The following is a 16618-nucleotide window of genomic DNA, read 5'->3' on the forward strand; positions in this document are numbered from 1 at the left end:
CTTCTACTGCTCTGCTTCAGCCTGATGCACCAATGGTAAGCGCACTCCTCTCTCTCTCCTCTTCCCAGTTTGACAATATACCGGACTCCTCCTGCAGTATAACACTAAAGCGTTTTGCCATGCACACTGAGGTACAGGCTCTCTGGGAAGTATTTCAGAATAGATTCTCACCATGGCCTGCTGCATTGGCATGTTTTGCCCTTTTCTTCATTAGTGGTATTTGCTAAGAAAACTCTCTATTACTGTTTCTTATACTAATTACAAATACCTAAGTATTTATGCTAGAGGCATGCATGTCTTTTGTGGCGTTTGCACTTTTGCATGAACACTCATGTCCTTTTTTGTTGTTGTATAAAACAGTAAAAATCTCATTTCTTTTCATGTTTGATTCTATAGATTTCATTCAATATCCATTTGTTTTGGATTTTGTTTTGGTGTCGACTGGCATTGCATGCAGAATGTGTACAGTTGGATTGTTATTAACCTCTTGTTTGCTCATCTATTCCTAAGTGACTCGCTACTGCATGTGATTGAGAGAGTGAATGTGCAGTGATGTGGGGATTTGTGCTTTATATTGATATATCAGGGTTTGACTGACACTAAGATCGGAGGCACCAGCACCTGCACCAGCAACCACAGCTATCAGGCCAGCATGTCTGTGCTGCGCGTTCCCAGCCAGAGCCAGCTGAGCCATGCCTACTCCCAGAATTCCTTGCACCGGAGTGTTAGTCAGCTGATCGACACTCAAGATAAGAAACCATGGGACGCTGACCTGCATGGCACTGACAGCGGAATGGTGAGATCATTTGTCATAAGGCATGACATGGAAGGCTTTGTATCACCCTTACAAGAAAAAAATATCTTAATTTTTTTAATGCTAATTGGCTGACTGTAGACTACCCTGCTTACTTTACAAATAAATAAATAAATGTATATGATATTATTGATTTGAGATAAAATTGAGATAAAATTGTATTATACAGTGATACGATAAATATACACACTACCGTTCAAAAGTTTTTGTTTTACACCATGGATTCATTCACCATGGATTCATTAAAATAAAGGTAAAGACTTAATATTGTTACAAAAAAAAATAATTTAAATTAAATGCTGTTCTTTTGAACTGTCTTTTCATCCAAGATCACGATTTCCACAAAAAAGAATATTAAGCAGCACAACTGTTTTCAAAATTGAAATTAAGAAATGTTTATTGAGCAGCAAATCAGCATATTAGAATAATTTCTGAAGAATCATGTGACACCAGGGGCAACACTAGGCCATTTTGCCCCCTAAAAAATTTGTTATTAGCTCCATAATCTATACACAAATTCGTGATCCCCTTAAACCCCTTTAAAACTCATATGATAACGGTGGCAGGCTTTGACTTCTCCCCATCTTTTAGTCTACGTTTCTCAGTCCACAGTAGTGCCAGAATCAGAAACAGAGGACAAGGTGTGTGCATTGATTGAATATTACTATTTTACTGTATTTTTATCAAATAAATGCAACTTTGGTGGACATTAGAGATTTCTTTTAAAAACATTAAAAAAAATCTTACTGACTTTTGAACGGTAGTGGAGGAAATTGTTTGTCAGAGACAATGGTCAATTATAGCGTTCAGTAATGTTTAGTAACATATAACAGTAGAATGCCACAACTGACCAATTAGGATCAAGTAGTACAGTGAGAACGTTTCATGTAAAAAGTCAAACCACATTACATTTACTTTTATATTACTGTAAACATTTCTGACCTGTGCTTTCTTACCGGTTTTATTTAGCCCTAGTCATTTTGCCTGGGAAAGGATTTGTCATAGCTGATGATAATGACTATTATCTTTTTGCAGTATGTGGGTGATGAGGAGTTTGGGGAGACGATTAAAAGCTACAGCTCAGTGAAGAAGGAGCAAACCATGTTTACAGACACTCACTTGTAAAGCCTTCAAACACAAACTCACACACACACCTACAAGTGTGGACAGTGTCCTTGGGAATAGAAATTTTCTCCAACTTATTCTGCAGATGAGTGTAAATGAGTGAATTTCACACTTACAATAAGATAAGGCAGTGACAGTATATTGGTTTGTTTGACCATGATAAAACATAGTGGAATGTAATAAGAAATCATCTGTATTTCATAATGCTGGAATTTTTTTTATTAGTCAGAGATGTGTTAGTGTACATGCATGTTGACTACCTCTGACATCACCTGATGGCTTCCATTTTAATCATAATTACTTATTTTAGTACCTATTTATATTCCTTTTGTTTAAAAGAATTGTCTTTTTGAATAACGTATTTTCAAGGTTTCACACATTTTTGGTACTTGCCTAGATACTCACAAGCTTTTCCTCATAGACCCAGAAGCGTAATGCCCATTCAAACTTGCATCTTTCAGATTTTTAAGCCAAGTGGATTTTAAATTGAATTTCAATTTATTTTATTTTTTTATAACTATCTTGCGGTGTTGTTATAGGTACAAAAAGGTTCTGTTAAATCATCCATTACAATTACATTTCTGAGTCCAGTCAAGTTGCACTTTATGCAGATCATTTGCAAAACTGAAAACTGAAATTATTTACACCTCGTTATGTCGCCCAAAACTGACCTTTTTCCAATGGGACATAAAAAAGTTATCAAAATGTCAAAGCTACAAATGTCAAAAACTTTCAAGTCTAGTTACATTTTATGAATATTATTATTATAAATAAAAAATTATATGATTGCAAAAATTATGAAATAAATAATTAAGTATAATATAACAATAATATAATAATATAAATATTGTACATGTTAAAATGTTTTCCCCCCTTTTTGGTTATGTATGTCTTACCCTACGTTTGGCGCCAAGTGAGCCAGAACTACCAGTGGTTCCAAATTAAAATAAAAATTTGTACATGATGTTTCTGCATAACACCTAATGAATACTTTAGGAGAGGTGAAGACTTGAAAGATAGACTGAATTGATCTGGAATTATACTTCTTTTGAGATTTCATTTTGTCTGATTTCTTGTACATTATTATCAGATATAGATAATCTTTTCTGTAATATGCACTTAGCATTGATGCAGAGAGGAAGCAAACAGTTCTGAAAATAGCACTGTATTATTATAGCTTTAAATGGAGTCTTATGACTGGATGTGTAGCTATGAAATATTACCGCAATCATAAAGTATTAATGAACTGAGTCTCCAAATTATTCATGCCAACATAGAGAGGAAGTCCATCTCTTCTGTCTCTACAGACACATGAATGAGGAAGATAGTCAATCCAGTAGACATATCCTAGACTATCTGTATTAATGGAAATGATAACAAATGTGGTGTTGTGCCTACTAGACTGAGCAATAGTGTGTACACATTTGTGATGATGCCAATGGATCAAGTGTCTTAAATGTCAAGTTAAACTGCAAAAAAATTGTCATCAATGTCACATGTGGATGTACTTCATCGGTTGTTTTAAACCTGTAAAGTGTGAATATATTTATACATGTGGTGTTATTTCACATAGATATTGGTAAAAATGAAATGGCACTATCCTAAAAAAAAAAAAAAATAAAAACATATTTTTACATGTACATTTTTTTTTAAAGATGGTCAGTATTATTTATTGTTGCAATAATTTATTTTTTATTTTATTTTTTTGTAAAACAAAGCTTACACTAAGTTTAATCAGAGGTTTGTGTGGTTATTGTATCTTGTACGCTGAAACAAGTGCTTCTATATTTGGACAATTGTTGATCGAGAAAGATGTGAAATGTTAAAAAGCTGTGCTTGTAAAGTTGATGTTTCCATACTTATTAAAAGAAAAAAAAAAAAGCAAAGAGTCTGTTTTATTTGGTTACTTTATTGTGCCACTGGAGATGTACAGAAGGTACTCTACCAATCTGCAGTGCATGTACTGTACCATTTCCACATATTTTTTTTTCCATATTTCATGTAGCATGAGCTGTAATTTCCTCTTGAAGCCACACCATGATCTGTGCAGCAGGTTAAGATAAAACAGTCTTGATAAGATAAAACAAAGCAGTCTTGTTAGATATAACATATCTAATCTGCATATTGAAATGAAGAGGACTCATCTTGCCTGGAGATGAAATCGTACAGTAACCAGGCTGAAAACATAAATCAGGTTGTGACTGTATTTCTGAAATCAAGCATAAAGTATCATACTCTTGTCAATTAAACACTAAAACATCTCAGATGGCAAATAAATGGCATGGGAATCTGATTAAAGTAAAATGTTCTAAGACTTAGTTTTAGATTGCTCACAACAGTTATGTATAGTTAGGACTAGTGGACAACGGCAAAACAAAATTAGTGCAATTATTTATTTATTTATCAAAACAAACGTATGCATAGCCTGTTTTATCAAAAAAGATCACTACACCAGCAAACCAGTCATAGCAATAGAAAAAAAAAAAAAGGATTTTATAGATTTATGAGCGATGTAATTTTGGGAAGTGACACTTTTAAACATGCAGATGTTACAAGGGGTAATTTTTATTTATTTATTTATTTATTTTTTATTTCTAGCTTCATGCTATTGTCCTAAGAACTTTCTGCTTTTCTTTTATTCATTATTAAATTCCAGGCTACGTGGCCTATTGTCACCAAAATGTTTACACTGATTGCATAGCATTACTGAGATCTCATCATTCCCTTCATATAAAGTAAGTACATACTTTGTTAAAGGCGTCCATTTAGTTACAATTAAAATAATAATCTCGTTTAGCAACATATAACTACATTAATAGTCTATATTGGATATGTATCACCGATATATATATATATATATATATACTGTCTGTTTCTCTCTAGCAGGATATACCTGCACACAAAGTGTAATGGCTGGAAAAAAAAGTGACCATGCTCATCAATTTACAATGCAAAATAAGCTCCATGTCAAATATAAATAATCCATTACCATGTATTCTTATTAACAGAAGTCGAAAAGCAAATGATAAAATTATACTTTGTAATGACATTATTCACAAAATGTTGATTAGACATTTGTATTTCAAATACAGTGCTAATACATTAGTACAAATTGTATTTTTTTATTTTGATTTGTACATTACCTTTAAAACTGGCAGCTGTCTTTAAACATGCTTCTTTTCTTTCCTCGCCTTGATAAGTAGGATAATCCAACTAAACCTCACATCAGGAAAAAAGCTAAATCTGTTCTGCTTTCTCACAACATTACCTATCTTAATCAAAAAAGGCACTGAATAAATCCCAAAAATGGATAGAGCAAGTAAAAATCCCCTGCGGATACACGCTGAAAGTTCACAGAGAGCAAACTGTTTTAACGGCAGCAGCAGTGGAGCATAACCTGCACTTCAAACCTGATCATGTTGAAGTTCATATTTTCAATCCTTTCTTTATAAAGGGATGAATGTAAAGACAGACAATAAAGTGCATCACAGTGTTTTGAAGGTACCGTTAGTGGACAGTAGCATCAGCATGCTAAATTACTTTTTTTTTTTTTAAAAAAGCAACTTAATTTATAAGAGAATAGCAAGCCATTAAAGCAATAGTCCACCAAAAATCTGCCTGCATGTGTTTCAACCCCTGCATGAACAAGTGGAGTGTCCAGATCATTTCCATACAATGAAAGCAAATGAAGACCTGGATGTCAACAAAGATTATCAAGACAAGGCTTTCAATAGTACCAGTTGGAGCACCCATGATCTCCACCAGAGGGCACTCCTCCGGACTCCTATGCTATCTGATCATGAACTTCATTTCCCATAACCCATTGCCTGCTACTCTTTATGGTGTGATTGCCTTCAGCTGTGTGCCATTAACTTGTAAAGGTTTTCCTATATAACCTCTATAATTTGTGAAATCTTGTGTTGCCACTGCTTTTCTGAGTGCTTATTCTGGTTTCCTGTGTTATGGTTCTATTCTTCTGCCTGTTTTCACCTGTGTCTTGGATGTCTGTTTGATATTTGGATTATTTGCCCTGTGGTTTTGACCATTTGCCTGTTATGTAGATTATGACTGTGGATTACCCTTAATAAAGCTGCATTTGGATCTTCTAACCGTGTTTCAGAGCAGTTTATAACAAATAAATTACAATAGTAATTTCATTCTGTTCTGTCAGAGCTCTGACTAAAACGTCGTATGGACCACTTTTGTGCTTTTTTCATAAATTGTACAGTACATTCTCTAATCATTTTGGAGTTTGCGAAGCCATGTTCTCCATCTGCTTTCACTGAAAGAGAGCAGCCCAGACATTATGAAATCAGACATGATTTTCTTCATGTTTTCATTTTCAGGTGGACTATCCCTTTAATGAGCAAAAAACAAGGAATATAATATATAAACTAAAATCTAACACATTGCTCTTTTAGATTTTGCAGTGAAAGTGCAGGCGTACAAAGCTGGGGCCTCATTTATAAAGCGTGCGTATGCACAGATTTGATCTTAGAGTGTGCGTACACTAAAATCCACGCCAACGTTCATATTTATAAAAACGGTCTTTGACATGGAAATGTGCTTAGTGCCACATTAGGTTCTAAGCAGGTGTTCGCATATTACTTTGTGGCAGAGAGTTGGAGTACTGCAGGTATTTGGAAATCTAAGCAATTCTTACCGCTTTACAAGGCAGAGATCTGAAATTAGCTGCGCACAATTTCAAGATCATTTGCGATTTATAGATTTCATATCTGAAAGAGAGGCATTTCTCTGAATCACAAATACACATATTTGAGAAATGTTCTTAGATCAAATGTAGGATGGTTTCTATGCAAGATTTTTTAAATGAGGCCCCAGAAGTCTTATTAGTTGAATATAATTGATTGCATCTAGTCAATCTTTGTTAATTTGCTCCAGTGAACTTTAGGCAAATCTAATTTTTAAGCTTGGAAAAAGCAGATAAGAGAGAACAAAATAAAATTTTTCTAGTTAACAAGACACATGAATAAAAAACAAGCGGTCATTTATGTGGTGCATTTTCCCTTTAATTCTGTACACAGCGAGTTTTTTTTTTTTTTGCTGCCAGCTGCCGTCCTGCCAAACCTTATGATCAACATTCACATCTACATCCTGAAACGCTTCTCATCCATTCAACTACCTTCTTTTCCCAGTCAGAGATTATTGTATTTGGTATGACCTGTGTATGACAAATCTGTAAAGCATCACTCACATGCAGTGTCAGGGCCTTTGCGATGGCGTGGGGAAGTGGCCACTTTAGTTGGCGAGGGTGAGGCGGTGCTGGACGAGTCGCTGCCCCCTCCATCAGATGCTGCGGGTGGGGGGCTCAGCTGTGGAACCGGAGGTGCCTTTTTCCTGCTTAGAAAATTAGCGTCAAATCCCCCTCTCCTCCTCCCCCCCTCCGCTCTGCAGTCCGCAGCCCCCTCCTCCATCAAATGGACCCTTCGTCGCTGGTCTCCAGGGCTGTCTGGGGGTTTGCGTGCGGATCCAGACTGGGTTTCGGACGCTCTAGACCCCCAAAGATCCAGGGTAGAGTTCCTTCTGTCTGCGTCCTCAGCGCCATTCTCCCCTGCAGAATGGCGTATCTCGTCCTCGGTGGATCCGTACTGTCCATGGTTCTCCAGCAAGGCTTTGGTCAGGTTTAAGCTGTGGAAGTCTCTGTAGCTGTGGAAGCTCTCTGTGCGTCGAGCACGGGCCAGCAAGGGGCTCTCTCGGTATGGCCGCAGGGCTCCGTAGGTGGCTGTCTCAGGGATGGGCTCCTGAGCCTGCAGCTGGAGACTGTAAAAATGACAAATTTTTGTATCGCTATTCACCTTATTTTAAATGTAAGCGTGTGCGCAGCCATTTGAATGTGTCTGGCTTCCAGTGTCTTCCGCTCCGGGTATTTTTAGCTATATAGAAACAGCTTTTTCTCATTGCAAACTAGTATTTTGTACCATATTATTTTAATGTATTGTTGTAATCATAAACTCACTGGTCTGTAGCACAAATAGTTTTACCATTTACTGCACTTTGTTATGCCTCCAGTTATTTACCTATAACAGCTAATGAATCAAAAGTCTTGCACATAGCAAGAAAATAGCTTATTTCTGCTTATTTCTTATCTGGATATGATAATCTTAAGATTCATTAAGAACATTAAAGGAATCTTTCACCCAAAAAAAAAAAAAAAAAATTCATTATTTATTTACAGTGTACATTATTTACTTACAATATTACTTAAAATGTATATTTTTGTTGCTCTTTTCCATACAACGACAGTTTATAGTGACCAAGGCAGTCTTCAAAAAGGCCAAGAATCATTAATATAGAATATGCATAATATGCAGTATGTTCTTAGTCCTCTGAGAGCTTTTTGTGAGGAAATGACTGAAATATAGGATTTTTTTTTTTAATCCGTGCTTTCAAATTAAAAAAAAAAAAAAAATGTTTTTGAAGCGATGTTCTCATATGTAATGTGACCAGATTTCACACTTTTATGTGGGATCCAAAATGAGATTTATGGGTGAAAAACAACCAAAACTTAGTCCCTTCACATTAAAAAGACTAGGAATATAGGCAGTTATATCATTTTATAGCTCTTTTAACAGATGTGGTCACTATAGGGAACATTTTTGGGTGAACTATTCTTTTAAGACCTGTTCACATCGAATCCAAATGAAATAAAAATGAAAATATAAAATGTAAACTTTTTTATACCAAAGCTATTCACACATGCTGAATTTGATCGTTGTTTGAGCTTGAATACCGGAATGACAGCAAAATCAGCATTTGCACAATTAGAAAGTTCATCTAGCCTCAAAATACTGTACAAATATTAGCATGAAGAATAAAATCTAGTGGTGCAGTTTTATTATAAAAATTCAGACTTGAGAATATGGCTTTGGACTCTAGTACCTGGAGCAGGACTCTCGCAGCCGGCTGTGCTGCAGCACAGAGGGGGCGGGGCTGATGTTGGGCGTGGCACAGCGAGATGTGCTCAAATCACATTGGTCAAGCAGCTTCAGCAGCTCCTCCTCAGTTGGACCTCCCATCTCTACAAACAGGTAACATCATTTACAACTTAATCCAATATGCTTTTTAGATTTTCCTTATTTCCAGTACAGTAATAATCAGACCTGGCTCACGCCTAGCCTTGTCGTCACTCTTGTTGACTGTGTCCATGGCGGTGGTGAGATCCCACATCTGAATACTCCCATTTGCATGGCCAGTGAAGAGGTAATGGCGTGGTCTGGAGCCCATGCGGCTCGATCCCTCACACTCCCGCACTGTAAAACACGTGATTGTAGTGCCATCTACCGCCTGCACCTCACAGATCCTGAAATACAGATACAAAAACATCAATATAATACATTCTTTAATTTACTATTTTTATATATAGCAATTATGGCTGGGTAACACAAAAGTTCCATTTGTTATATATATATATATATATATATATATATATATATACATACATACTGTACAATTTCACTAAGACTTTGATCACATTTGACAGCAGTGACTGGCCATGATGAGATATCTGCGATATTGAGGTATTTTTAATAGTACAGTACATTTGTTATACATATCATGTGTATTTCAACATGTACCTCTTCCCTGTAGAGGACAGACGAACAAAGAGTTTGTTGGTAATGGGAATGACTTTCTGAATAAACACCTGTTGGTCGTCTCGCTCTCCAAATGGACCTGAATGGAAACAACACGTGATTATAACAACTGTTCAGCTCACAGGACAATGGAGGAAAATAGCAACTTTTCACTTCTTCTTGTACCTTAACTTCCTGATATGGTGGAAAGCTACAATCAAATCTCTCACCGATGTCATTGCCGGAGGAATAGCTGCTGTGGCTCTCTGTCTCCTCCAGTGAGATGATCTTAAATGAGGCCAGTGGAGTAGATCCTGGCTGAGTGGAGATCATTCCTCTGAACCGAGTCACCGTCCACGTGCGTACATGATTATTGTCAGCACACACTTAAAAAAAAAAAAAAAAAATTATAGATCACCAACATTTTTCATTATAATGTCCAGTGTCTGTGTAGTTTGTACCTGAAACTAAGTGCTTTTCAGAGAGCATGATCTTAGTAACGGGGCTGCGGTGGACAGTGAAGGTCTGGAAGAGCTGTGGACCAGATCCAACGGTCTCCGGATGCTGAACGATGACACGCACGGCCCCTGAGCTGGTTCCGTAAGCTATCTCAATCCAGTTCCCACTCACACCTGCAAACACAGTGAGATCAGTGACTGATCAGACTCACCATTTTTTGTTCCTAATTAGAGTAATTAATCATCACTGGACGCACTGGTTTTAGGAGTCAGGTAGACACTGAGGGCTGTGATGGCATCATTTGATGGGTCGTGGTACAGCTCTGTCACCAACAAGTCATTATCCTTCATTCTCAGAGGAAACTTCTGCATGTCTGAGAGTGAAGAGAATAAGGTTAGGCCTTTCCTTTTTCATCTTCTCATTTAACATATTTCACGTACATATTAAAGGTTTTTAATTTGTCACAATGGTGACATTTGAAACACACAGTGTAATGGGTTTGATACATTTGCTATGGACATATTTAAATATAGTTAACTCAAAAATGAAGTTAATATACACTACTGTTCAAAAGTTTGGGGTCAAGGATTTTTGAATGTTTTTGAAAGAACAATACAGTATAAACAGTAATACTGTGAAATATTCTTACGATATTCCTGTGATGGCAAAGGTGAAATTTTCAACATCATTACTCCAGTCTTCGGTGTCACATGATCCTTCAGAAATCATTCTAATATGCTGATATGGTGCCTTAAGAAGCATTTATTATTAACAATGTTGAAAACAGAAAAAGAAAAGCATTTATTTGAAATATAATTTTTTTGCACCATTATTAATGTCTTTACTGTCAATTTTGATCATTTTAATCCCTCCTTGCTGAATAAATGTATTACTTTCTTACGGACCCCAAACTTTTGAACAATAGTGTATATATTAATTAATTAATTAATTTATTTTAAATTATATAGACCTCCCTTGCATTGCATTAAAATTTGACAAACCTTTAGAATATAAACTTCAAAACACATGTGGATCACAGAACTACATTAGGATGATGAATTATATATGAGTTTGTAACTTATTTAGTATGAGAAATTAATTACACTGATGTCTTTATGCAATTTTAATTACATTTTCAACACGGATTCTGTTACTGCCGGTTTCACATCTCATTAATGACTCATGTTATATAAAAAATAAATTCACTGCAGTTGAGAGAAGATAAGCAGCTTACCAATATAGTAAATTGAGCCGTTGTTACAGCCCAGCAAGAGAAAGGAGCCAGCAGTGTCACAGCTTGTGATGGGCACCACATCCTGTACCTGTACAAGTGATATATTGCGAATGACATGATCAAATATGAACCCTGATTATTAAACTGGCACTTGACTGTTGTAGTATAAAACGTGAATTGCTATACCTGCCAGTGCTGGGTGACGGCGTTCCACACTCCTACCTTCCCCGTGTGACTGGTGGCGACTAGCTGACTCCCAATGAAAAACAGAGAGTCAACGGGTACTCCAAGGCTGAACACACCTTCACAAAAACAGAGAAGCGTTATCTCACAAAATCTACACACAAGAGTGACTGTGCATTTCATTTCTGTTCTGTCCTCCCACCTATTTCACTTCCGCTCCCTCCATCCTGGATACTCCACAAAATAATGCTGCTCTCTGATGACGCTGCCACCATCTTGTCTTTATCTCCATGTGGGCCGCCCACAACTTTAGCATTTAGGGCCACCCGCTCAATGGCCCAGTCCAGGTAAGGGCTAGAAAACACCTGCTGCCAGCCTGATGATTCCTTTATTCTAAAGAACAGTCACAGTCAGTCTATGGTGAGTATAACCTTTATTATTTTAATATTGATATGTAGCTTTACCTGTAGCAGATGACAAAATGTGCATAAGCAGCCACAATCCAGTTATGATGGCCAGCGACAATCAGCACCTTTCTAGGGTCCACTGGTGATCCTATTGAAACATAAAAAATACAAAATTATAACCAAGTATGTTCCAATGCAGTACACTCAAATAAAACTACAATTGTCACAGTAATTAAAAATTCTGACTAAACTCAATCATGCTCACTGTCTGTTTTATTTAAAAGATATTTATGATTTATATAAGAAAGAAATTAACATAAACTTTCACCATATGTCCAATTTTGTGGCATTCAGTGGATACTGTAATATCGATAGTAAAATGTAAATGCATATATTATTAAAAACAACCAATAATTGCCTATTATTAGTGACTATAGTCATTCTTTTTGAACTGTTTCAACAAATAATCTGCAAACACATTTTCATTTTTTTCTGTTCTGTCAGTTATTATACAAATTGAATGTGATGTGGATTCTATATGATATTTCGGTATTGCACTGTTATAAATAAATGCACCAAAATGCAATAAAATGGTTAAAAAGAAGGCCTGTTCATTAACTTGTTTTCTCTCGCTCTCTCTCTCTCTCTCTCTCTCTCTCTCTCTCTCTTCATTCTTCTCACATGACTTTGCTGGGCACAGAGGACATAAAAGACCTTTTAAGATGACCTTACCCTGCCTACTGCACTACTGCTTGTAAGGGGAATACTTTGTCTTCATGGCACATCCCCCCCACCCCCTCCTCTCAGTCTGTCCTCGGTCTGTTCTCTGTCTGTATTGAGACTCAGCCAACCCAATTCTACAGCTATCTCACTGCTACACTAATACAGCTTTCATTCAAATTCCACTAAAACTTTATATTATTTTTATATAGGGTGGTTTATTAACACTTAACTCAACCCGAGAATATTTGAGCTCACAATCAAGCTCTATCAGTGGTGATTATACAGTGATGATGATGTCTTTCATCATTTGTCCTTCATATATAAATATAGCAGTTGTGCAGTTGTATTTTGGTGGAAGCTGTGATACATTTTTTCAGATTTATTTAAAATAGAAATCATTATAAAAGTCTTCACTGTCACTTTTTGATCAACCTAATGCATCCTTGCAAAAATGGCTGAGAAATTACCCCCCAAAAGATCATTAAAAGTCTTTATTGTGTTAGATAAGAAAAGCATTGAATAGACATTACAAAAAGTAGCTTTAGAAAGAAATATTTTGATTCAACATAGAATTTATTACATGTCAACTTCTAAGGCTATAATGTGGCCATAACATTTTTTGTTTGTTTCATTCAAAAGGCTGATTCATTCAGGAACAAAGCAAGTGGCTGTCTTCATGAATGGGTCACTGAATCAATAGCTCACTCAATTCGTTAAAAAACAGTTCTGCTCTTGCTTAGTTTGGAACTATTTTCATTGATAAAATTTAGCAAAAAAGTGACAATTATACAGATATTTTGGAAAAAACAGCACTCTTGCTCATGTGATATTGCTAGACTACTGTATATAACATATGATATAAATATAAGACAAAAACCCATACAGGGGCATTTTTTGCTCATATATTTAGTGGCATTTTAATGGCAATAGGCTTAATCATGTAGTCAGTCGTTGCCCTGAATCATGTTCTTAACTGCATGCAATTTAAGATGACGTACAGGTTTTTCCATAATTAATCGCACCAAATATATATATATATATATATATATCGAGAGAGAGAGAGAGAGGGAAAAAAAGTATATACTTACCCAGTCTTTGCGGTCCATCTGCCCCAGAGGGTCCGGGGAGAGAAGACTGAGGGCAGGAACGGGTGTAACCCCCCTCTGCACCACCGGGGACTGAGCGCTCCTCTGGACCTGCAACAACTGCAGCTTGCCCACCGGCACTGCTCCTCGCTGGGAGAGCTGAAGGACAAAAATACCAGGCACATACTGATGTTAGAGTTATATTTGGCAGAGAGGAAGAAACTGTGTTTTTTTCTCTACTCTCACCCTACCTGGTGGAGGGAGGTAGCCATGAAACAACACACTTCCACACGACGATCGCTCCAGTTCTTCACAAAGCAGTAAGCGGCGGACTAACCATATCAGTGACAAATAAAAATGCAAGGCAAGAATTACACATTGATACAACTGTCAAGTGATCATAAAAAAATGTTAACAGAAGCATCCAGTCCAGTTATGCCATACCTAATGGTGTAATACCATAAAACTCAGCTTCATGTCGCAGGATACTTATGTTAACCCCCCTATCAGAGAAAGCAGGAATATTACAAACATGGAACTATACAGATACTATGTGTTTCTGGGATAACAAATAGGCATATGCCATATCTCACCTCAAGTCCAATTCTTTAGTTCGAAGGAAGTTTAAAATGGGTGCAAATGCTGTTGGGTCTCTGTCAATAAATATCTTGTAGAAAAAAAAAAAAATCTGATTCAGAGTTGGAAAACATTGTTGGGGGTAACGCATTACAAGTAACTCGAGTTACATAATCAGATTACTTTTTCAAGTAACTAGTAAAGTAACGCATTACTTTTTCAATTTACAACAAAATATCTAAGTTACTTTTTCAAATAAGTAACGCAAGTTACTTTTTCACATTTATTGACTGACAGCTCCCCTGTCCCCATGTTGAGAGAAATAAAGTGCAGAGGTGTCGTGTGCGCGGTGTGAACATGATGGTTATTGTAGATCTAGACTAAAAGTGAACATGCATTTACTCATCTCACTTGCACGAATACATTCAGTATTCCTCAAAATGCATTTGCCAAAAATAGAACTTTTTTTTGTTATCAAAAAACAAACAAGCAACAACACAAAAGTAATATAACACGTTACTTTACATAAAAAGTAACTAAGTAATGCAATTAGTTACTTTTTTAGTGAGTAACGCAATATTGTAATGGATTACTTTTAAAAGTAACTTTTCCCAACACTGCCCATAATACATGTTAATTTTAGTATTTCATTAAGCATTTTCTTGTTTTGTTTTTGGTTTTCTTTTATACACAATTACAGCTACAAATGGAACTTAGGACTTTGGGTTAACCATAGCATGATACACATTTGTACTCACGGCTCCAGTTTCATCCCGTAGCGTTGATATTCTCCCACTAAGTAAACTGGGCAGAAAAAAAACACATTTATACAAAGTTATGCAATGTTCATAATACGATGACTACGAACATTTCATTATTCAACAAGACTGGATAAAGGTATAATATGCATACAAAGAGGATATCATGGTGTGATAATTCTGGGAGATCTATTAGTGTTTATATCATGATGAATCAAATTTTTCCACTTCTCCGATTGATATAACAAACTATAACTCTCAAAAAAGTCACAAAAAAAGGGGAAAAAAGAAAAAAGAAATTGAGCAGGAAAAAACGACAACAACAAGGAAATGGTGCTGCTTCAAACATCTTATCTTACCTTGAGAAGAAAGAGTCAGGAATCCATGTCAGAGTCTGCCTTGATGTGCTAAATCTGAAAGAAAGCATGTAGATAAGATTTATGATGCAATCACTTCTGATTTCTCTTTCACTTCATGAGCTAGAATGATCTAATATTCAGTTTACAGTTATTGTTGCAAGAGTAAAACAAATAGAAATTAATAGGGGTCTCCTAAAACAGTAATAAGCATTAAGTGTCATTGTAACTGATTTATTATTTTTGCAAAGCACAATTTATTATAGTATTAATAACTTAAATAAACATGGTATTTCGAAGGGAAATTGTGGCATCTTCTAGGATATGTCTTTCTTTCTTTTTTTTCTTAGATTTTAAAAGTTTTTTTTTTTTAATTATGATGGTATTTTAGGGTTTTGGGATATATCATGATGCTATTTAGGACATGTAGAAACTGGGGATGAAATAAGGAACTGAATAGTCTTGGTCCAGTTATGTAACGTAATAATAATATTCATGGTCCTGCTCAAGACATGTAGTGTGAGTTCAAAATCATGTGCTCTGTAGAGTAAGACATGATTGTTACCGTTACATATTAACGCTCATCGCGTCACATCAAAGTGTTGCACAACATTGCTCAAACAAACTTGTTTTGACTCCGAGTTTATGTAAAGAAGCCATGACGTCAGCGTACCTCATTCCTCCGACATTCAGCTGGATGATGTCACCCATGCCAGATGTTGAACTGTTCCCAATTCCAGCCATCCTCTAATTCCGTACGGTTAGCGAGGAGGAATGCACGCGATCTGATTATCCAGTTTGTGCATCGATCCAGCTGGAGTCCTCAAGATTCTCCTTATTCTTCCTCACGACCCAGCGAACCCATAAATTATGCGTCACAAGAACGACGTATGAGATGGAGCTGTTGGTACACAGTGTTCTCCATATTCAGAGCTTTAATAAACAACTCAAAACATGGCCTTCAATTATCAAAGGCCCTTTTCTGTAGCCTATGGGACTTGGGATCGCTACGTTCAGTGTTGTGGGCGCCATAGAGCGATGCTAGAACACTGTGGACTCATCAGAGCGTCAGCCAATCGGATAGCGTCATTCCTGACACAGGACGCAGACCCCGCCCAGTGTTTTGGGAGTGTATCTTGAGGAAAGCTCGACTTCTCACATCTATAGTCTTAAAGGTGTACTCAGTATTTTTTTATTGCTAATTAAATAAGTTTTTACAAATGAAGAAATGAACAGCGCTTTTATAAAAACATAATTAAAAAGACATTTATTTTATAATACACCCTACACGTAACGCTAGTCTTCT

General features: G+C 36.3%; 2 protein-coding genes across 2 annotated transcripts in view; one reads left to right on the forward strand and one right to left on the reverse strand.

The window, feature by feature from the left end:
* Positions 1-3694, forward strand: part of ush2a (Usher syndrome 2A (autosomal recessive, mild)) — a 222059-nt gene extending 218365 nt beyond the window's left edge. Inside the window, exons 71-73 of the mRNA XM_051868427.1 lie at positions 69-131; positions 587-796; positions 1850-3694. Of these exons, the coding sequence (XP_051724387.1) occupies positions 69-131; positions 587-796; positions 1850-1939 (363 nt within the window). The 3' untranslated portion in view covers positions 1940-3694. The remainder of the gene's footprint in view (positions 1-68; positions 132-586; positions 797-1849) is intronic.
* A 134-nt stretch (positions 3695-3828) lies between these two features.
* kctd3 (potassium channel tetramerization domain containing 3) lies at positions 3829-16385 on the reverse strand. Its single transcript, XM_051868428.1, has 18 exons — positions 15986-16385; positions 15316-15369; positions 14957-15002; positions 14216-14289; positions 14067-14125; positions 13874-13954; positions 13626-13781; positions 11872-11962; positions 11610-11800; positions 11411-11526; positions 11225-11312; positions 10247-10363; positions 9993-10163; positions 9762-9917; positions 9535-9631; positions 9061-9260; positions 8840-8978; positions 3829-7720 (listed from the first exon to the last, which is right to left on the reverse strand). Exons 1-18 carry the CDS (start codon positions 16054-16056, stop codon positions 7147-7149), a joined length of 2481 nt encoding a protein of 826 aa, XP_051724388.1. The 5' UTR covers positions 16057-16385; the 3' UTR covers positions 3829-7146.
* Between the last annotated feature and the right edge of the window lie 233 nt (positions 16386-16618).

This window comes from Ctenopharyngodon idella, chromosome 17, assembly GCF_019924925.1.
Source record: "Ctenopharyngodon idella isolate HZGC_01 chromosome 17, HZGC01, whole genome shotgun sequence".
In the NCBI taxonomy this organism is placed as follows: Eukaryota; Metazoa; Chordata; class Actinopteri; order Cypriniformes; family Xenocyprididae; genus Ctenopharyngodon; species Ctenopharyngodon idella.